At 33.3% G+C, this 24,052-nt stretch overlaps 1 protein-coding gene across 1 annotated transcript in view; it reads right to left on the bottom strand.

Moving 5' to 3' along the window:
* Positions 1 to 251: 251 nt before the first annotated feature.
* Positions 252 to 24,052, bottom strand: part of CIP2A (cellular inhibitor of PP2A) — a 33,309-nt gene continuing 9,508 nt past the window's right edge. The window contains exons 8-21 of the mRNA XM_004455812.4: positions 21,788 to 21,863; positions 18,659 to 18,877; positions 17,453 to 17,612; positions 15,963 to 16,104; positions 14,560 to 14,659; positions 12,532 to 12,650; positions 11,393 to 11,588; positions 10,828 to 10,902; positions 9,801 to 9,911; positions 9,400 to 9,596; positions 6,974 to 7,087; positions 6,660 to 6,742; positions 5,775 to 5,914; positions 252 to 4,538 (exon numbers count right to left, since the gene is read on the bottom strand). Coding sequence (XP_004455869.1) covers positions 4,368 to 4,538; positions 5,775 to 5,914; positions 6,660 to 6,742; positions 6,974 to 7,087; positions 9,400 to 9,596; positions 9,801 to 9,911; positions 10,828 to 10,902; positions 11,393 to 11,588; positions 12,532 to 12,650; positions 14,560 to 14,659; positions 15,963 to 16,104; positions 17,453 to 17,612; positions 18,659 to 18,877; positions 21,788 to 21,863 — 1,903 coding nt within the window. The 3' untranslated portion in view covers positions 252 to 4,367. The remainder of the gene's footprint in view (positions 4,539 to 5,774; positions 5,915 to 6,659; positions 6,743 to 6,973; positions 7,088 to 9,399; positions 9,597 to 9,800; positions 9,912 to 10,827; positions 10,903 to 11,392; positions 11,589 to 12,531; positions 12,651 to 14,559; positions 14,660 to 15,962; positions 16,105 to 17,452; positions 17,613 to 18,658; positions 18,878 to 21,787; positions 21,864 to 24,052) is intronic.

Here is a 24,052-nt window from a genome sequence, read left to right as displayed (position 1 = left end):
CCTCTCACTCATAATGTGGTAAGTTTTCTCTAGGGTATTTTTGAAACATTTAGATGAACACAATACAAACAAAGCAGCTCTCAGTCTCTCAATGACAGGGAAAAAGTCAGTTACAAATAAAATGCAGAACAGAGGAAGACTGTAGGATTTCAAAGTGATTTGCAGATTCAAAAGATTCCACTGTTTTTGATTTTACAGTTTTCTAATTATGAATTAAAGAAGCACACCATTCCAAGAACTTATCAGGCTCATTATCCACATTATAAAAATCAAACCATCTGTATTTTTACAGCATAGATCATGTTATTTGTTCACTTTTTTCCAATGACTTTTTATTAATTATCTTGAATGTAACCTCAGTGAATGCTGGAAATGTACAATTAGTTTCTTAGTCCAAATAGCTAATATATCATTATGGACACCATGTATTTAATATTAAATGACCATGGAGGAAGTCAAGGCAAGTGATGACTCAAACATATATCAGAATTTCATGACCTAAACTAACAATTCCCAAATTAGGAGATTTGGGTAAGAAAATAATTTCCAAAGGGCCTGTAGTTTGAAAAAACATTTAACATGCAACATACCTATTATTTATTTTAGTAAAGTTCAAATTATTTAAATTGGCTTGGAATATGCACACAAAAAAAGAGAAAGCATGTATTGTATTAATTGTAGAACTCTCTATAAATAGTTTCCATTTTGTCAATAATATGGAATAAATGATGCAAATTAGATTGCTATTCCCAGCATATCATAACATTACAGGAACGTTCAATTTTCTCCCATTAAAAAGTAAAATAAAACAACCATTTATCAGCCCTCAGAGCTGACTGAGGCAAGAATTATCAATGCAAAACTAGCAGATGGAAATTAGAAGAGAAACAGTATCTGTTCACAAGCTACTTATTAATTCCAATGGGAAAAATAGTAATGCTACATTGAAGAAACTACTGTGGGTATATTATAGCATGTAAACAGGTAAATATTTGGGATATAATAATGTCTATTGATATAATCAATGTGACAACTATAGCATAAAGAAAGAGAGAGAATAAATGAACCTATGCAGTTGCAAGGTGTCTACATTTTATGTCTAGTGGTACAATACTAACTCTCAGTGAACTGAAAGGATATAAATTGTCAAAAAAGATAATAAAGCAAGATCCAACTATATACTGTCTACAAACATGCATTTTATATATACATATACAGGGTAAACGTAAATTGATAGAAAAAGATATACCATGCCAACAGAAAACACAAAAGGCTGGAATGACTATATTAATACCAAATAAAACAGATCGCAAGACAAAGATTATTACCAAAGATAAACAAGCACATTTCTTAATGATAAAAAAGTCAATCAGTGAGATATAACATTGATATATACTTACGTGTCACATAGCAAAGTTTTGGTTTTGTAAATGAAATTTTATTGGAACACAGCTATACCCACTGATTTATGGTATATTGGATGGCTGATTTTGTGCTATAGTAGCAGAGGTGATTAGTTTTAACAGAAACCACATGTCCCAAAATGCCTAAAATATTTACTATCTGGACCTTTATGGAAATATTTGCCAACCCTTGCAAAGGAATTAGGTAACAGATAGAACACACATCTGATCCAACAGTATATCAGTCAAAAGCAAAGCTATAAATACAGCCTATCGTGATTTCAAAAGAAGGAAAAACAAGAAGCAAATTAAAATAAGGTTATTAATTTTAGAGTATATACCTTGACTAGAGGTACTTGTAACATATGTGTATGAGCTTCAGGTGGGAGAAACTGAAATTCAAATGCATTTTCATTTAACAGTGCTAAAGCAAGACTGAATCTCTTGTAACATTCTTAAAAAAATGAGCATTTACAATATGGAAGTAAAAAGAACTGAAAGAGCAGTAATTTGATAATTTCCCCCCAAATACAGAATTAAGTTTTCATGAGTCTTTCTTTTGCCCTTACATTCAATTTAATGTGGAGTTTATAAGCTCCAATGAGTTAAATTTTAAGAGAAGTTCAAGTGATAAGTATAAAAGATAAAAGGAACTGTGTTAATGTATACTTTGAAGACAAACTCTTCCTAGCAAAATTTTTGAGAGAATTTGAATAATCCTAACATAATGATGCATTTACTAAGTTTTGTTTTTACCATTAGGAAATAGGCACACACACACAAATCATTTATAAAACCCTGACTGTGGTGATGGCTTAAAGTTGTTTAAAATAATTTTTCTTAAAAAGAAATAATCCTTACACACACACATGCTTTTGTTTTTCAATCTGAGGAACACAGATCCAGAAAGCAAGAATAAAGTACCCATTATATTATAATTATTAAGAAAAAAAGTAAGAAACATGCTGTAAGAGACAAAGACAAGGAGAAATAGAGGAAGTGATGGAGGATGACTATTAGTACTCACCTTCAAAATTAAGTGTGGTGTTTCCTCTTCAGAGAGAAGAGATTGGGAATAAATAGGCAAAAAATTGTCGTATTAAAAAAAAAAAAAGGCTATCCCGCTAGAGAGCTGGCTATTTAATTACTCCACAAATAAAGTTTAGCATTTGTGTCTAAATGGTTTTTCTAGGCCTATGGGGCATCATGTCCACTTAGTGGGTGGTAGACTAATTTTTGTTATATTTAGATCATAAATTACAGAGCATAATGAAGCCATTTAGACAAGAAACCAATTTTTAAAAAAGGCTACTAAAATATGGGGTCTCTGCCTATAAGGGTATTTAAGAATAGGCACACTGAGTGCTTTATTAAAGGTATACTTGTAAGACTGAGCTAGATCAGCATTGCTAAATAGGGTAACTATTTAAATTTAAATTAACTAAAATATAATTTAAAATTTGGCTCTTTAGTTACACTAGCCACACTTTAAGTGTTCAGGGGTTAATGGCTATGATATTGAACATCACAGGTACAGAAAATTTCCATCACTGCGTAGCTGGGCTAGGTTCGGTGTCTTGAAAGATTCTAAATTGTAAAAAATAGTTTGATTTTCCCTAGAGATTTTGGTTCATTGATTCATTTAATTATTTGACAGAAATGAGGCAAAAACCTACCTTTTGTTCTTTGTCGTGTTTTCCTATACTGAATTGAAAATGCATGTAGTTCAAAGGAGAACTATAATGTAATTCTATAGAAAGGTAGTGATTTAAATGTTTTACCTTGCACAATGCAAAGCTATATAAAATGTACACAAATATATACAACTATTATACCCTGATATTACTTAGTGTAATTAGTGAAATACTAAAATACATTTAATTTCAAAACAAATTCAGACATACTATGATTAAAAAATAAAAATGTTTCTAAATCCACTTAAAATCAAAGAGATATAAATAGTGAAGAAAACACCAAGTAAAATTAATGGCTGTAATAGTGTAGCAATAAAAATCAATTAAAAATTGACAGAAAACTTCTCAAACATGCTATTTAGAACATTTGTTTCAAATGAAACAAATCTGAAAAGCCCCTTGTATTATCTAAATACATGAATAAGGATATTTAACCTATGCTTGAAAATTAAATGGTCCAATTAAAATCTATTTAACTCAACAATACAATAAATGTAATTCACATCAGAATTAACAGCAAAAAATAAAATATATGGATAGAATGCACAGGCAGAATCTAAATGATCTTATAGAAATCATAAGAAATTGAGTGGGTCAACAAGCACTATTTTAAAGAGTAAAACAAACTAAAGATATCATAAATAATTCGACAAGTTATTACAGAGTTCTTTATGTAACAATGTAATAGTTTAACATATCTGCTATTTTTCTAATTTTTATGCATTATTTCTGGTAACTATTCACTGCATCTTTTTCAAATTTAGAAGTTATACCAAATATCTTTAATTTAGTAATAAAAGTTATTTTAAGCCACTGATTTTAAATTTTATGGTACTTTAGAGAAAAACCTCTAAAATATACTTTCTTTTTATTAATAATTATATTTTCAAGTTAATCTTTAAGATCGTTATATTGAGAATATTTTATTTTTAAAATCTAAATAATTACAAATGAGAAAAATACAAGCATAAGAGTGGAAAGTGACTAAGGGAAAGGAAAGAACCTTAGAAAAAATAATAATGGAGATTAAGAAGAATATTCTAATGGAAGAACCAAAGAAAGCTTTAAGAAATAAAAGCCAGAAACAAAGTAAAACTTAAAAAAGTCTATTCATAAGACTAAATAAAAACATGCATCAAATTAAGTTCTTTACTAAATTAATTAGATAATAATTTCCTATTGTTGCGGAGTCACAAATTATTTCCCCTGCCCACCAGTCAATAAACACATGAAAAATATCATTAGATTATAAACTCTCAGATACCAGTATCTATATACTGAGATTCACAGTTTCTGGACTTAGTTTTCCACCACTTAAACTGTGGATCATTGCTATCATGTGAGAGTGTTTGTTCAACTCCTCTTGCTGAAGCTTCACCAGAGACTCTCTCTCTTCCAAACGACCTTCTAATTGTGCCTTTTGAACCTCTAGGGAGGAAGCCTACAGAATTGAAACGTGGGTGGGGAGTGGAGGGGAGAAAAACAACTTAGTATGTTTTCTTTCCACAGAAGTTTTTAAAAAATTATTTTTTTAATTAGAGAAGTTGAACGTTTTCAGAAAAATCATGCAGAAAGTACTGTTCCCATGTATCTTCACAGAGATTTTAAGATGCTTTTATTTTTTATTTGTAAGACAACCATTATATAGTAGTCAATTTAATTACATGGTACATTTAAGATAAGCAATCACTAAACAATATATTAAAAATTGGGAAGACACTTTCAACTTGTCTTCTTCACAATTTTCATTTTTTCGTTTTTCTTTATTAGAGAGAAGTTGTGGGTTTACAGAACAATCATGCATAAAATACAGGATTCCCATATATACTAATCCCCACCAACACCTTGCACTGGTGTGGAACATTTGCTACAATTGATGATCAACTTGTCTTTTTAAGTCAATGCTAGCAGCAGAAATTATGCTGAAAATACAATACACTGTTGTTTAGAATTGCTACTAAGATAACCACATTAAAGCAGATCCAAGAAATCTGTAAATGTGGCATTAAATTTTGTGGCTTTTCTGCCACTCATGCTTTTTGGAAGTTCAGTCTTCTAATCCTGGTCTGTTCTAATTTTTCTGCCAGTAAAACGTGCCAGAGCACTATTCCTAGCTCCTACTCTGGTATGCAAAATTCTGATATGTAGAAAGAGCACTGATTTAGATTCAGAATACATGTTTATTGTGACACTTACTAGCTGTGAAATGTTGAACAAGTAATTGAACATGAGACTTTATTTTTATTTGTAATCTGAAAATATTAATATTTATAAATATATTTAAGTAAAGAAGATTAAAAAAGATGTTTGAAGAGTCCTTTGCAAATTATAAAGTTCTGAACAAATGTGAACTATTATTATTACCATCCCTATAAGCTATGGATCTGTATACAGCTACCTGCATATGACATTAAGAACTGGAAACCCCTTTCTGAATTCTTTGCCTACTTGAAAGCACACAGTATATATCTTATGAAATGTTGGATAATATTAGGAAAAACAGATTTACACATTATAAGAGCCTTTGTAACAAATGATAGTCAAGCCACTTTGAGATCCTTAAAGCTTCTAAATGCTCAAGTACTAAAGAAACACAATGTTAGCTTATCCAGATTTACCCTTTTCACAAAATAAGACTTTTTCATTTTACTGTAAATGAGAACTTGAACACTCTTACCTTAATGCTCAGCTCTTTCCTTATCTGTTCAGTTCTGCTTAATTCTTTCCTAAGGATATCAATAGTTTCTTCCTTATCTTCCCTCTCTTTTTGTAGGGCTTTAATCTTTTCTTCTTGTACTGCTGTTTTTTGTTGCAAGTCTTAAAACAAACAGTTGGCAATATGCTTAGAGGTCTTATTCTGACATTGCCCTCAACAAGTTTAGAAGCTGCTATAGGAGCAAAAGAAAGACTACTAGGAAAAGCAAGAAATTTCCTGCTGAAAACGTTACATTTACAATATTGCTCAATAAAAAAACACCATGAAACCTTTCCCTTATACCAGTATTATATAGAAAATGCCAAATCTCAATGTCTTTCACTTTTCCTCTGCTCTCTCTAATAGACAGTAAAGAGAAGATGGACAACCCTCAGATCCACATTGATACTGTTTAATGTTAGAAGGGAAAGAGAGAGAGAAAACTATGAAAACTTATATAGGTAGGGGTCTGTGCTCTAAGGCAAGTAAGTTAGAACAAAAATGTTTTTGTGGATCATTTCATAACTACTACCATTAAGAAGCTAGAAACTAAAACTTACCTAGCACTGCCACCTGCTGTTATGTTACTTTAAAATTTTTTATTTTAAAAAGGGTAGTCATTTCTTATAACCCCAGATTTTTTTAAAAAAAAAGTATTATTTTTTTCAATATGACTTAACTAAACTGCTTTTGTGAAATGCTGTGGTAAGAAAAAAGGCAAGCTGTTTAGGATGAGATTGTTTTTTTAAATAATATAAGTGGAAAATGAAAATTCAAAATAAAAATATTTTATGCTTTTATTTATTTTCTTTGCATACACAAAGTATGCAAAGAAACCAATAATTTATTAAGTAAGGAAGTACTTACTTGAGAGCTTACATTCTCTGTCTACTAGTTGGTTCTGTACGTCTTTTCTTTGTTCTTCTTTCTCTATTAATTGGGCAATAGTTCTGAAGTTAGAAAAAATATAGAAGAAACATCAATGAACCATTTCATTTCTGGATTAAGTGACCCTTTCTTTCCAACAAGCATATTGAAGCCACAGTTTTATAAGAATAGTGATTACCCTTAAATTCTGCCAAGTATATTTTTTATATCTATAAACAATTCTGTTATTAATAAAAAACATTCTATTTATAAAGTCATTGTTTTAGAAAATTCTAAAAATCCAGAAATTTTACTTTTCATTTTGTTGCTTGAGTGATTCGTTCAACTTTTTCACTGTCTCAATTTGTTTATTCAGAGAATCACATGTGATTTGTAAATTTTTATTTTTCTTTTCTGTAGTTTCATTCCTGAAAAGACAAGAAGATTTATTAATAGCTTAATGGGGAAAATTTATGATTGAGAAAAGACACTCTAGAAAGCAGTGCTGTCTTTATTCTTTCTTTTAGCCAAATTGCATAAACTGAGGGGAAGAGGAGGAATGTTATAAACAAGCAGGACACAAATAGAATTAAATCAAATCTATAAGACAGTAAAATACATTTTTGCTGACTGATGTAGTAAAAATTACTGTAAAATGGGAAGGAGTAGGGCATTAACCTCATCTTTCGGGTGTAGAGCTTTGTAAGTGATATCGTATTACACAATCTGTTTTAAAATATGTACAGATATCTTTGTAGCTAAGTCTAAAAAATGAAACAATTTCTGTGAAATAATGTGGGCATAATATTGTTTAGTTAAAAATGTCAAATTAGAGAATACATATCTATATAATTAGGAAGTTTAGGATTCTGAATTTTTCTTGCTCCTTGAAAGCATTGCCACTGACAGTCCTGCTTATTTTATCTGCAAGATAAACACAGAACTAACACTTTCAAAAGTTAATATATTTATCTGAAGCATAAAATGTCCTCTTTGAATTTCACTAAATACAAAGTCAGAAAACTTGTGACACTGTCCAAATTTGGCCAGCATAAGTGTTTTTTTTGTCCCACACCAGGTTTTTAAATTTTTTAATGTGAATGCCTTACTTTTTTAAAAGATTTTATTTATTCCCACCCCCCATTTGCACTCACTGTCTGCTGTGTCTGCTCATCTTTTCTTTAGAAGGCACTGGGAACTGAATCTGGGACCTCCCATGTGGGAGAGAGATGCTCAGTCACTTGAGCCACCTCAGCTCCCTGGTTTGTTGTGTCTCTCATTGTCTTTCCACTTTGTGTCTCTTTGTTTCATCAGCTCACTGCCTGCCCCGTCATGCCAGTCCCACTGTCTTGCTTGTCTTCTCCAGGAGGCACTGGGAACTAAACCTGGGACCTCCCATGTGGTAGGCAGAAGCTCAATCACTTGAGCCACATCTGCTTCCCTGTGAATGCCTTTAAATACTCTCTACAATTACAAATGACCTTTCCTCAGCCATCTTCATTCATTTGTTACCCACCTAGTCCCTCTAAGCTTGAGCTTTACCTCTTGGTCTCTGCAATCATCAACTGCAACATATGGAGGTCCTACAAACAACATATTCTTCTTTTATCACATTCTCCTACAACTTGTCTTATGACTAATAGTGCACTTTATTAGTGCTGCCTCAAACAATTAGACTTTAGAAAAAACTGTTTTCAGGGAAAAAAAGGAAGGGGGGAAATGTCTTGTTCTTAGAAATCACTTTGTTATTAAATATTCTATTCCAGATGGTATTCATTTTCCACCTTTCATTTTTATGGATGGGCAACTAAGCACATGGATTTTATAAAGCTATATATTTTATATCTCTATAATTATTAGTATATCTTTTTCAGATCTTATCCAATGTTAAAAAAGAAATTAAACAATGAACAAGTTCCTCAGAGTGTTTTTGTTATTACTGTTTAGTAGAAAACACCTACTTGTTCCTAGACTTCCTTGGAATTCAGAAATTTAAAAACTGGCATAAAAGATAAAAAGTTTGATGATATTGTGTGCTGAAAAGGGAAGGGAAAAAATATCTAGTTTTTTTTTTAGTGGGTGTATGATAAAAATTGGTATAACCTTTCTGGAGCACAATTTAGCAATATCTACATTTTATTGCACATGCCCTCTGGAGCCAGTAATTTACCTATAAAAATTTATTTTACAGATAAACTCACACATATGTGCAAACTATATCCAATGACATTAAGGAAAAAGATTATTGGCTATAAATTAATAAGTTAAATATTATAACCCAAATATTCATGTTTTTAGGCTGAAAGATATGAAATTGCTAATATTAAACCATTTTTGATCTGCAGAAATGGTCAATTCATATCGGTCAACCTAATTCTTAATGTGACAACAGTTTACTATGCTCAACAAATATTTATGGAGCATCTAGGGGAATGTGTCATTGAACAAAACAAAGATACTTGTCCTTGTGGAGCTTATAGCCCAGATGACAATTTAAATAAATAAATAGAGTCAACTCAAAAGAAATAGAGACCTGCATTTTGTTTCCAACTTTGATACTATGCTTGAGGAAGCAATATTTTATTTTACTATGACTTCATTTTTCACTATTTAGTTACCTTATGATATTATCAGAATACATGATATACTTACAACAAGATTTTAGGGCCACTGAAAAGAAATGTTATAGATTCATTCTAGGTCCTAACCTTATACAGAAATTTTCACTTTATTTATTTACCTCTGAATAAGTTCCATGTAGGATTTTGTCAGTATTTCATGTTCTTCAGCCACAGATTCTAACTTCCTATTATGTTGAAAGAGATGTTCAATATCACTCTGGGCTTTTTCTGATTCAACCTGCTGTGATTTTAACAACACACTTAGCTCTTCATTTTTTTTCTCAACTTCTCTCAACATACCAGCAAGTGTCCGTGCCTAATATTCATTAGGGTAGAAAGAAAATCAGAAGAAAATAATGTGACCAAAATTAAAGGAGAGGAAGTTTCAAGATAAGAGTAGTCGTTCAAATGTTGAGGAGAATTGACCTCAATTAGGGTAACAAATACATAACTAATTTTTGTACATGTTTAATTTCATTTATTATTCCATTACTCAGATTTGTCATTATACTGTACACACCTCTGTCTCAGCTTGAGTTCTTTGACAGCGATACTGAGCAATCAGTCTATCAGCCTGTGCAAGGGCTAGAGCTTTTGCTTCCAAGAGATCTTGTAGCCTGCTTTCTTTGGACTATAAGAAAACATAACATTAATCTTCATTTTTTACTGAAAAACGTCTATTAATACTTAATTGTTGGGAAGCAGATGTGGCTCAAGTGATAGAGCTTCCTCTACCATATGGGAGGACCTGGGTTCGATCCCTGTGGCCTCCTGGTGAAAAAGGAGAAAGCGTGCTCACACATCAAGCCAGTGCTGATGTTAGGGCCTGCATGGTGAACCAGTGCCCGCACGAGTGCCCACGTGAATGCCCACATGGTGGGCCAGTGCCCTGCGCAAGTGAGTCATGCAGGAAGATGATGCAGCAAGAGAGACAAGGGGGGAGTCAAGGTGAAGCGCAGCAGAAACCAGGAACTCAGGTGATACAATTGACAGGGAATCTCTCTCCCCATCAGAGGTCTCCAGGATCAAATCCTGGTGAATCCCAGAGGAGAGAAATTGAGAAGAGAAGACAAGATACAGCAAAAAAAGCAGGGCGGGAGGAGGGGAAGGGGGGAAAATAAATCTTTAAAAAAAACAAAACTTAATTGTTACACATAGATAAAAATGAGTTTGGGAAAGCAGATGTGGCTTAACTGATAGAGCATCTGCCTACTATATAGGAAGTCCAGGGTTCAAACCCAGGGCCTCCTGGCCCATGTGGTGAGCTGGCCCACATGCGGCGCTGCTGCACACAAGGAGTGCTGTGCCACCCAGGGGTATCCCCCACATGCAAGGAGTGTGCCCTGCATTAAGCTGCCTGGTGCAAGAAAAGTGTAGCCTGCCCAGGAGTGGTGCTGCACACACGGAGAGCTTACACAACCAAAAAGAGACAGATTCCCCGGTGCCGCTGAGAATACAAGTGGACACAGAAAGGCACACAACAACAGAGGCGGGGGCAAGAAATAAATAAATCTTTAAAAAAAAAAAAGAAATGCATTTGTACTCACAGCTAATGTGGACAATTTCATCTCATATACATCCATTATGTCAGATATTCTTACATCATTAATTTGATCCTTTACCTAGGTTTTCAATACAATGGAGTTCAAGTCAGAAATATTTAACACCAGACAAAATAAAATAAATGCATATCATAACAGTAAATCATTAAAATTTAATGAGTAACAAAATAAAAACAGTTATCAATTAGTGCTACCCAGGTGGGTTGCAAACATTTCATTAATCTGGTTATTGCAGAAGTATATCCAGGTAAGATTTGCTACACTTGTGGGAATTTTAAAAATCTTTCTTAAGCTGGGGGGTGTGGGGGAGGGGTCACTAGGAAAAGAATGATAGCTGCATGAAAATGCTGGAATTTTATGACTGATTTTTCTTTCCAAACTTTTCAGAATATTCTTACTTTTATATTCTAAAATAAAATTTAGAAGATAAGATACCCATGATGAAACCTGCATTTAAGGTTGTTAAAATAAATATAATCAGGGCCAACATTTAGCTATTAATAGTATGTACCAGGTACAATTACATTTCAAATTGCCATTTATCACTCACCACAACTCCAGACTGAAGTTTCTCTATTAATTCCTCAATGTTCAATCCAGGAATGCTATCTTTCAAACGTGGAGGAGTTAAACACTTCATTGATGTTGGAAAACTGTGACTTAGTGATTGCAAAGGCATTCTTCTGGGCATATGTTCTGTTTCCTGTTGTCTATAGGCATTGTTTGCTGCTATACTTTCTCCAAGTCTGAATGGGGGGGTGGAGTGAGGGGAGAGGTGGAGAGATGGTAAAAAAAATATATATATATATCATAATAAAGCAAAGGCAGAATTAGGAAATATTTTAGAACAGAAATTTTCAAATAATCTTAGAGATGAAGCAGAATTTAGGGACATATCCTAAATTTGCTGGAATACCTCCTTGTCTACATACAATCCTTTATAATGACTCTGCCTCTGGATTAAAGGGCATATGGCTAGCTCCTTCTTATCACCAGGTCATGGCTCACAGTCATTTGTCTTCACTAACCCCCTATCTAATGTACATATTAACCACATCCCTTCCCCCAAAGTAAAATGCACAGTATGAAACATTTCTTTCCCAACTAGAATGTAAACCTCATGACAAATATTATTTATAATTAATAAATATAATAGACAGTTTTGCTTGGCCAGCATCTATATCACTTATTGAAAAAAATCAGCTAATTTTTCTTTAGGAAATTTCTCCACCCTACCCCAACTAGTATTCAATCTATGTAGTTCTCTCATACCTGATCCCTTTCCCTTGGCAGTTTACCCTGATCTGGTCACTGAGAATCATGCTTAAACTTTTTATTTAAAAAACTGGGAAGGAGAAGCTCTTTGTAAGAGGAACTAAACAGATAAAGATGAAAGCTTTGCATGTGCAGAAGCCACTACATTTAAAAGGGGTGGTAAGAGTCAGAAAAAGACAGTGCCTTGATAATGTATTTTAGCACCTGGATCCAGTTTTTCTCTGAGTGGATCTATACTTGGACTTTTCAGTTAGGTATAAAAAATCTGTTTGCTTTTAAAAAGCCATTTGAAAGATTACACTTACAATGAAGTCTTCAAGTCACTTATTTACAAATCTATCTATATTGAAGACTACTGAAGAAACACAGCAGGGTATTTCAGATAGGGATATATCGCAAATGATTACAACTCACACTAAAGCAGGAAAATCTGGAAGTGGTGCAGCTTCCAATAATATTCCCAGTCCAGACTGTACTTGCTCTCTATTATCCGATGTTAAAGCAAAAGCCAAAGGTGTAATCAAACGTGGATCCTGAACAAATCAGAAAACAGATGCAAGTTATCTTGCAAAAGAGAAAGTATAAATACATAAAGTCTTTAAAAGGTGATTAACAGAACTAAATCATAAAAATTCTAGGCAAATTCTATAGTGCTTTTATTTGACATTTGACTGTATTATTACTCTTTACCTTGTAAAATAGCTATTTTTACTGTCATATAATCAAGGGGAAGACTAGCTGAAAAGGAAAATAAAATCTGGCAAAAGTTTTAAATGCTTTTGATTGTGCCTATGAAAAATCATGCCTTATTCAATGAGTAAAAAATATGATAATAGTGACTGATCTTTTGAATTGATTTTTTGAATTGTTTTATTTTTTCCTAGTTACCATTTAAAAAAGAACTTAAAAATAGCCAATCAGTTCCAAATTAATTAAATCATAAACTTTAAGAGTAAAATTCAAATAAACTCAAATCAGGATATTTAAGTTCAATAACTGAAAAAATTATGCATAAAGTATAAGTCCTTTTTTTAAATTAAAGATTTATTTATTTTATTTATTTCTCTCCCCTCCCCCTCCCCCACTGTCGGTTCTCTGCGTCTATTTGCTGCGTGTTCTTCTTTGTCTACTTCTGTTGTCAGTGGCACGGGAATCTGTGTTTCTTTTTGTTGTTGCGTCATCTTGTTGCGCCAGCTCTCCTTGTGTGCGGTGCCATTCCTGGGCAGGCTGCACTTTGTTTTGCACTGGGCAGCTCTCCTTAAGGGGTGCACTCCTTGTGCATGGGGCTCCCCTACGTGGGGACACCATGGCAGGGCACTCCTTGCGTGCATCAGCACTGCGCATGGGCCAGCTGCACATGGGTCAGGGAGGCCAGGGGTTTGAACCGCAGACCTCCCATGTGGTAGACGGACGCCCTAACTACTGGGCCAAGTCTGCTTCCCTATAAGTCCTTCTTGTTAGTAAATAATTTACATCAGCACTATAAGCTCCAAATCACCATTTACGAAAAACAGCTCCTAAGAATTGATGTAAAATCAGTTTACCTCAATTCTTAAAAATATTAAAATATGAATGCTATATAATACAATGAGCATTTTAAAGTAAGTGTCTTTGTAGTTGCACATAATTTGATTAATGTCACAGGGCTACGATAGGAGATTTTATTTCTCTTCAAAATGCTCTGTGGTAACCCTTCAAAACTCTTCCACAGAGTGTGTTTATTGTTTCCACCTTATAGCCAAAAAAACTGAAGCTCACAGATGTGAAATAACTTGCTCAAGGCTACACTGGCAAACAAGTAGTGGAGTCAACATCTACACTAAGGCCTTTAAGCATTATGCTCTTAAAGGGTACAAGCAGCCCCTACCTAAGATTTCTACTTTGGCTCCTACCCTCTCTATGTATCCACTAAAGCCACTGCTGTTTGGTTACCATAGTAACTTAATTCATACATGTTGTTAAATACCTCTTACAAGCAGGTGCTGTGGACATTGAGGCAGACAGCTAGAACTCTTATTCAGCTACCCCATCACCAGAATTTTGTGAATTAGCTATTTTCTGCATATCTAATAATAATCAAGTTCATTTCTTCTAGATATTTTCTATTCCCTAACAATCCTGCCTCATCAACCCTGACCAGAAACAACCAAAACAAATCACACCCAACCACAAATGCCAACAGAAACAAATAAACTTGCAATATGACACAAGACTGAAAAGGGCGAGGAAGAACCACTATAATGAACATTCTGACCATTAGAATCAGGAGTACTTATGTTCAATTCCTGCAAAACTATGGAGAATAATTGTGCATTGAACATATTGCAAGTACTGAAATTAATTTACAACTTTAAACTCTCTTCTGGTGGCCAATTCAAAACACATATATTTGGAAGCATCTGCATATGAAAAACCTTCATTGTTTCAAGAGTTTAAACTCACCTGAAGGATTTTGTAGAAGCTTACTTCCATACCAGGAACCAAGTGTTTAAGTTTGTTCATCAAATCAAGAGTTTTCAAAATCACATCAGCAGCAAGTTTGCTTTAAAAGTAAGTTGCATTTAAGTTAGATAACACAAAAATTGCTTAAGAGATTATTTCCATCCATAATTCTAAAGAAAATGAAAAAAACAAAAACTTACTCGTTTCAAACCTCAAGAAAGTAAAGTATAATTTCTGTTGAGAAGTAAAAGTATTACAGAAATTCACAGCTTTATAACTCAAGACCCAAAGATAACGAACTGGCATTAACAGTACAAGTTCTGATAGTTTTTCTTACTCTGCTCTCAAATACCAACTATCTCCTTCAAACTTAGGTAGAATATTGGCAACAGAACTGATTTCTTAGCCTAGTCCAGGGGTTCTTAACAAGAGGTTTGTGAGCTTGAAATGAAACTTAAAAAAACATTATTCTTGTGTTGTATGGGTGTGATATATTTATTAAATAATACACAGTACAGTGTGGACTTAGTAAGGGGCCCATGGTTTTCGCGTGACCGGTAAATGGGTCGGTAGAACAAAAAAGGTTAAGAATCCTTGGCCTAATCATTAGAATATTAACAATAGAGGGCAATGTTAAGCAATAAATATCTGTTGAATACCTAATATGTGCTGAATATATTATACTCAGCTGTTTTCTGAACTTTGTACCCAATATGGAGTATGAAAAAGTAAAAAGAGACAACCCTAATTCTTGAGGTACACGATCACTGACGATTGACAATTATGAAAACTGGAATAAATCAGTGTCTAGCACTGATAATAGGCCCTCAAACAAATTTGTTATATTGACTTAATTCATGAAGGGGCAGGGGCATAAAACAATATCTCATTACTGTCACTGAAAATACAGCTTTAACCATAAGTCTTGACATGCTAAGGGAGAAGAATTAACTCTATTAACAGGAAACCTTCAGCAGTGGCTGAGTTCCCTATAGTGGAAATCATCCCTCTTTTATCATGCTTTTCATTTAAAAAGGTAAAATTAAATGAATAAAAAAATTACTGAGGCCATGTGAAAGAAGAACTCCAGAAAAGAAATATTCAGGAGTATAAAAAAAACTTTAGTCACAATAAATTAGCAAATCTAAACAATGAAAACAAGGTACAGGTGATATCTTTCTCTAGGGGAATGTAATCTATAAATTGAATGAATTAAAAAAATCAAAAATTCATTCTGAAATTTTTTAAAAACTCATCTGTTAATTCCTCTATTACAGCTTGAATTAACAAAACATATCCAAGGATGATCCTTCAAAGGAAAAGAGAATTGCTGTAATAAAACATGTTTTGATTTGTATCAAGTTTGGCCTTAGTATTTTGCCATTTGGCTTTCCTTTACTCACCATAATTCAGAATCTGCTACCTTTGTTCCAAATCCCAGGTCAATCTTGCCATATGTAAATTGTTGTTCTATCAGAGTGGTACATTTGATAGTAGTTAGAATTTTTGCAATATGTATTTTCAAAGAATCATCTCCACATAGGGGTAGGTTTTGTTAAGGAACACAAACAGAACATCTCAAAATACCTTATATTAGTATAGTACTTTATAGCATTCAGGATGATTTCATACTGATGATTTCATCACTACAATCTCTGTAATTAGTTTTACAATCCTGTGTATTGTTAGCTCTATAACAGATTAGGAAACTAGAGCTCAAAAAATGTGACTGGTAAATAGTAGAGATGGCCTGGTACCAAGAGCTTCTAACTGAAAGGTAAAATATGAAAGGATCTATCATCTCCATTGGATGTTATTATCTGTCATAAAAAGAGGGCCAAGTTACAGTATTATTCAGTAACAGAAGGCCTGACTATATTGATTAACTAGAACACACCCATCCATTCACTATCCCAGGGTTTCTCATTAGTCCATTAAATTAGAATCTCTGGATATAAGTCTCTGGCATCAAGTTTTAAAATGTTACCCAGGTGATCTTAATATGTAGCCAGGTTTGAGAATCACTGCTATAAAGGAAGAGGAAAATCAAGGACAGCAACTCATAGAGGACATTAAACAGAGGTGGAGTTTGCTATAGGGCAGGAAAAAGTTGAGCAAACTCTGTTGCTCAGAGATACAAGAAAATCTTACCAGATAAATTTAAGATATCTTAAATCTTAAACTGAGATAGAGTGACACCTTGCTTGAAGTAAAAAAGCATTGATAAAATCATTAAAAGGTAGGGTTTGGGCTTCTTAACAATTTACAATCAGCCGATCTAGAAAAGGCTAACACAGGGGAAGACCTAAGAAAATCAGTATACAGATGTTAAACAGTGACACTAATTATACACAAGGTTTTCTCTCTTTGAAGTGATTCGTCTTCTTTATAATCAAGTATGTCATATTTATTAAATCATTTATGGAAGTTGATTTTTATTTTTAAAACTAAAAAATCTATGTTAAAAAATAATAACTCTACCAATATTTCTTTATCTTCTAATATATTTCACCAAAGAATGGATGGAACCACTAATTATCCAGGGATAGCAATTAGCATTAAAAGCAGAGGACAGAGTGGCAAGAAGTAATAGAACTATCATTTTAGGCTACATCTTCTAATCTCCAATTATGATAAAAATATTCAAGTGTAAAAATGATTTCTTAAAATGTATTTTAGCATAAAAATTTTACACAGAAAACAAAAAAAAATCTGGATAACTGTTTTAGATCTTCACTAAAAGTTCATTCTATAGTTAAACTTCAGTTCATTAATTCCAAATAGATATGATCATAAGAAGAGACAAAATTACAATGACAAAATGTAGTAAACTAGAAAAAAATTAATGAGTGGTTATTTATACAGTTTCCATGTTTATGACAATAAAGGATATTTAACAAAACTTCAATGGCCTTGACCATCCTTTCACATTTTTTTCTTGTTAAGGCCTCATCTAGACTTTGTTCTGTGAACTGAAGCTGATCAAGGATTGTAGGCAGTAGAAGAGCCACACAGCGGTCAGCAGAGGTACAGTTGGCAGTATCTATGACATCCTGGAGAATTAACCAACACCAAAGATTAAAAATAAAGATGTAATATAGAATGTAGAAACAGGCATTATTGAGCTGTATCACTGTTTAAATTTCTTACGGTTGTTTCAAAATTTCATTGACCCAAGTCTACTATTTAAAAATCCATCCTCTTATCTAGTTTCAAGAGCTATGACTTTGTTTATCTCAAATGGAACATTAAGGTTTTAGGTTAACCAATCACAAACAAGACCTTTTTTAATGGATTTTAAAATTAGTCTAAATTAAAAGTATTTACTGAAAACACATATCCTGAGTTTGCTAAGTATAATTACAATAATTAAATAAAAGATATTGGTCTGAATACAACCACAAATAATTTCTGTCAAGAATTTCAAAGGCTTTTTAAATGCTAAAATTGATCAAGAGTCAAGACCAACATAAAATATAAGGAATAATTTGTGCATAATCTTTAAATACATTTAATCACTCATATACATATGTTTGTGTAGAGGCTCTAACTACGAGTGGGGAAACCTTCTAGGTAAACACTAAGCTTTGTGTATAAAAACAGGGATAACAGTAGAGAACACTGATTTACCCAAGTAATACAATCTTGGCCCCTAGGGAAGGAGTTTTTGTTTGTATTCTAAGTACCAAGCACAGTGATGGACATGCTCCACTCCATTTCACTGACTAAATCCACGCAACAGCCTAATAAAGACAGTAGAATAGTATCTACTGAGATGGAGAGCCAAAATGTGACTATAGCAAGAAGCAGATTCATGCCAACAACAAAACATACAAATCTTAGTATCTTTACTTATAACACTGAAATGAGTATATTTAAGGTATTCAGTGAAATAAAGGAAAGCACTAATACATGTGACTTTGGCAGGAAAAACAAACTCAGTAGCTGAATGGTAGGGAGTCTAGTGTGACTGCTGGGAATTGAGAATAGTTTTCCTACAACTTACAATTAACTTTAAGTTTACTATGAAATTTTGAGAACAAATTGTTAATTGGGAGTCCTGAAAGTGGAAAAGGCAATTTGTCAAATATTATATTACCTCAAATATTTCCTTGAACAGCTGCAATGCTAAAATAGAACAGTTTTCTGATCCATCCAAAGGTTGATTTGACCAACGAAGTAGAGCTACAGTAGGTTCTAAACATTTAGGACGGCTTCCCAGAATGGTGTTGCCAGATGGAGACTGTTCAAGTATCATTTGAGTAAGCACATGACGCAGCTGAGTTACTGAACAGAAGGCAAGAAGTAATTCTAAAACCTGTGCAATATAAAGCCTTCATTAAATAACAATTTCACAGGACTTTAATACACATAGTAACCAAATGATGAAGCCAAAATACCATATTTAAGAAAATACTGTAAAATAAAAAGGAAAAGCAACTTCCAGTTTTCTTTCAGTACTAATTTTCAAACATGTGATTAGGTTCTAGAAGGCTGTGAAGAAGTTTGTTAATGGTCACCTCTGATGAGAAGTACTGTAAGAGTCAAAGAGAGGGGGGCAACTTCAACTAATGTTATACTCTTTCTATAGTATTAACTATTTTTTTTTACACAAACATGTTCTTTTAAAAACAGAAAAGAAAACTAATTAAAAAATAAAATTCAGAATATTTGCTGCTATCCTAGATTCAAGAACTGCTACTATAAAGCACACTTAATGATAAGATTTAAAAGTGGGTCCCAAAGCTTTAAAACCTTGCAGATAGCTTATTCTACACTGTTTGCCTACTGTTGGAATTATGTCCCTTAGCTCCCCTATTCTATGCAATTTCTTTTTAACATCATCATAAACTGGCATTATCCGCTTATATAATGTTCCACCCGAACCTGTTTATGAACTGTTAAATTAAATTCCAATTTATTTCATATACTACTGACCTATCATTTTGTTTGAATTTTCTTGGTATCTCTTTGCCGTTCCACTTGTTTTCTCCCTTTCTCTATCACTGTTTCTTTTCTTCTTCTTTTTTATTTTTTAGGTCCTGGGGCTGGGGATTGAACCCAGGACCTCATATGTGGGAAGCTGGCACTCAATCACTGAGCCACATTGGCTTCCCTTACTGTTTCTTGCAAATGACATGACTGGGATTTGTATTTGAACCAATTTGATTGTATGTGACTTTATTAGAATTTGGCCCATTAACATTTAGTATACAAATGACAAATACACTTTTGATTTATTTTTTAAAATATAAACTGTAGTACTTAGTTTTGACTAGGTAACACATTCACATGGTTCCAAGGACAAAAGTATGATCCTGATTTATAGCTACCCATCACCCTCCCTGAAGGCAAGTGATATTACAAATTTCTTATATATCTTACCAAAGATAATACCATGCACATACAAGCAAATAACATGCATACTTAGTCATACAAATTTTTAACTGAAGTAAAACACATACAGAAAAGTAATAAATCATTACTGTAAAGCTAAGTGGATTTTCACAAAGTGAACACACCTATCTAACTAGCAACCAGATCAAGAGAGAGAATTTTACCAGAGCTCTAGGACCTCCTTGTGCCCTCCTCCCTCCTACCCCATCAATGCCAGATTTCTGACAACATGGATTAATTTTATTTTAGCTATTCCTGGAGTTATGTATTTCCATACAAACTTTTCAATCAGCCCACCAATGTATACAAAGAAACCCATGAAGAATTTGATATAAATAGAATCTTAGTGTATACTCTTATGCCTGGATTCTTTTGCTCATCATTATTAAATTCATCATATTGCTACATATATTTGCATTTCATTCATTCTCATTGCTGCATGTATTCTAATGTATAAATATATCATGGCTTATTTATCCATTTTATTGTTCATGGATGCTTGGGTTATCTCCAATTCTTGGCTATTAGGAATTACATTATTTTATAATGTCTTTTGGCAAATACAAGTATGTATTTCATTGGGTAAATACTTACAGTGAAATGGATGTTTCACTATTCATGCATATGTGTGGTGACAGTAGTATTGTCAGTGTTCATAAGTGGTTTTAACAGTTTTCAGTACCATTAGTACTGTGTGAAAGTTATGGATATTCCATTCTTAACTATGTTTGGTATTTTCCATGGTGGGCATATAATTTATAGTATTTACATTTACCTGAATATTAATGAAGTTGAACAACCATTTCTTTTCTGATTCATATGTAGTGTTTTTTTTTTTGAGGTACCAGGGGTTGGCTGGGATCTCATATGTGGGAAGCTGGCACTCAATCACTGAGCCACATCAGCTCCCCTGAGCTGGTTTTTTCAGTTTATTTTGCTTATTGTTTTTTCTTTTAGGAGGCACCAGGACCTCTCATAGTGGGAAGCAGGCACCCAAACACTTGAGCCACATCCACTCCTGCTAATTTGTTTTTAGAAATTTTGAATTTCTTTGTTAGGCATATGTATTATGGATATTTTTCTCACGCTGAGTTGCCTCTTTACTCTTACTGGTAGTCTTTCCGTAAATACAGTATTAATATTTCATGCAGCCAAATACATCAATTTTTCCTTGTATGCTTAGTAGAAAATCTTTGCGTAGTCCAAGGCTATGAAGATATTCTCCTAGAAGATTCTTCTAAAAGCTTCATAGCTTTATCTTTGTCTGTCTGGAGCTGATTTTTGAAGTGGTATGAGATAGGTGTCATGATTAATTTTGTTCTCATTTGGACATCCAATTGACTCAATGTCATTTATTGAAATGATAGTTTTTTCAAGATTGCAATATCACCTTTGTTATTGATCAGGAGACTGTATAGGGTTTGTTTCTGGTCTCTATTCTGTTTCATTGGCCTGGTTGTCTATCCTTGTGACAAAATAATACTCAATGTACATCAGTAAAAGAATAAGCAATCTATAACTAAATTAAACATAGATGGATTTCACAAAATAATGTTGAAAAGAATCCAAACATGGTAAATACATATAATTTTGTTTATATAAAGTTCAAAAATTAAAAAAAATAATATATGCTGTTAGAAGGCAGCAGTGGCTATCCTCGGTGAGGAAGACTAAACTGGACCACAAGGTAATTACCTGTTTCTTGATCTAGGTATGGGTTACACGGCTGTGTTCAGTTGTGAAAATTCAGAGAGCTGTGCATGTATTTTGGTACTTCCATACCAAATTCTAAAATGTTTAAAATAAAACAATAGGTCAAGTTTTTACAAACCTTTGAAGAAGAATCAGAATCCTTCCCATTAAGAAGCCCTAATACTTGATTTAGACATGAAGAAAAATGCTCATACCTAGGTTTGAAATAAAAGTTGACATCAAATGATAATTATAAAATTGATACATCAATTTTATCAATATTATCTATAATTTACATTACCTATAGGATAATATAAAATTGAAGTGTATTTTCTTTCATCCAAATACTTATTTTGGGCTTCTAATATAGAATACAGTCTTTGTAAAATTTACATTTTAAAACTTGAAACATACCATAACATCATGGTATACAGTAATTGGCCTTGTCATTTATTATTGAACAGTGAAAAAAAATGACCCATGTGACGATGAATAAACCAATGAAACTTTCAGTACCTCAACTACCTTTTTTTTTTAAAAGGATATGTTCAATGTTTAAAATTCAAAGAACACAGAGATATTCTAATTAATTGAAGTGCTGCTTATTTACTGAGCGCTTAAAACTACCAAGCATAAGTTAGGCTATGAAGATTCAGAGGTAAGAGGCAGGACCCTGTGTCACCCAACTCTAAGAGGTACCAGAGGTATTCTACATGATTGCTGCATCCTGCACTTGGCAAAATGACAACCTGTCTGGGAATTCAGCCTAAGGATGGAGGAAGAGACAGAGAAAACAATAACACAATGTATTGTAAAATACAATGCTATAATGTAGGAATGTAGAGGGTGCTATGCAAAAGAGGATGGGGACCAAACCCAGTCTTGGCAAGCAGGCCTCATCAGGAAAAACTTATTCAGATTTGAATCTTAAAAATAAACAGGAGTTAGACACATAAAGGCGGAAGCATATTCTAGCCTTCCAAAGGGAGTATTCCACAGGAAATGGCACACGGATACATGATAAGGTGTTTATAGCAAGTTGGAAGTTCTCTTTATTGTCTGATATAGTTAGAGAAAACATAAAAAAGAAAGTGTGAAAAAATAAAGCTGAGTTGCCAGGGACCAGACTTTAGAAGGTCACACTGAAAATTTGGATATTCTTCTTGAATGCACTGCAAAGTTACAGATTTTAAAAGGGACATATGGTTGAAGAGAAAGGTTAAAGTTTAGTATGTTTATAAGTTAAGTCAAATAGTGAATAAAAAATGAGGCAGTGTGGAGATAGTGAAAACAGTTGAAGAAGATAGGACAGAGTGAAACTTAATGGATTTTTGAGAAAAACAAGATGAAATTAAGTAAGAATTTGAAGAAATGCAGGTGAGTTTATCCAGGGGTATAGATTTGGGGGAGCTCCAATCAAATGAGATTCCATTTTGTATGTGTATATGAAACATAGTAAAGGTCTTCTTCTGAGTGAAAAGTGGTAATTGGGCTTGAACAAGAGAGTGAAGACTTGAAACAGCCACTGTAGGAAAAGAGAAAGAAAACTGACTAGGAATAAATATAAGAGGTGCTGGCCCAACTAAATTTAGAGACATTGCATTTGTAGTAAACAAATTCATAGAAGTTGTGTGATTTTTCAAGCTTTGATGAGGAACCCAGATATTAGTTAGACTGTGGAACAGATTCAGGATTGGGATTTGGCTAAATGCTTTAACAGATAAATAAAAGAACAACACAGTTAAACATATTCTTTTGCAAGAGATGATTCAGGGGTTCTAGGCTGCATAGGGATGATAACAGATAATGAAACTGAGAGATTAGCAGAAGGAGATTAAATAACCAGTTACTAATGTTAAATCAGATTATTTTCTTTTCCTCCTGGAGAGATATAACCAAAATAATTTTTCTGTTTACCAGGAAGCTGGTAAATAAGCACTATTTAAGAGTCAGAATAGGTATCACATGAGAATATATTGGGAGGATTCTTAGAATAGTTGAAGAGGAAAGTCTCTGATGCTAAAAAGGAAAAAAAAAATGAAATGCTAATGTAAATGCTTCTTAGTTTTGCAAAATATCAATAAGTCATGAGTAGTGGTCAACCTTGCCCTTGACCTAGTAATTAGGGTATTCCTGTTTTTTCTTTATAGTCTAGATTCTGTGTTCCTTGAAGATTATGGACTGTCTTTATATCCCTATCACTGCTAACATCTCCAATGCTTGACCCCAGTAGATGCTCAATAACGGTTTCTCATTTGTGAATGCTAAGTTAAATCAATACTTTGAAGAAACTTTAATTTTCTAACCCAGAACCACAAATCAGCTAAGGCACTGGGAAAATTTAACCTAAGATGCAAAGATCTCAAAAACTCCATGAAATACCTCCAAAATAGAAAGGACATAC

Source organism: Dasypus novemcinctus, chromosome 4 (genome assembly GCF_030445035.2).
Source record: "Dasypus novemcinctus isolate mDasNov1 chromosome 4, mDasNov1.1.hap2, whole genome shotgun sequence".
Taxonomy (NCBI): Eukaryota; Metazoa; Chordata; class Mammalia; order Cingulata; family Dasypodidae; genus Dasypus; species Dasypus novemcinctus.
Note: the sequence above shows the minus strand (reverse complement) of the source record. Positions and strands in the feature narration are given on the sequence as shown.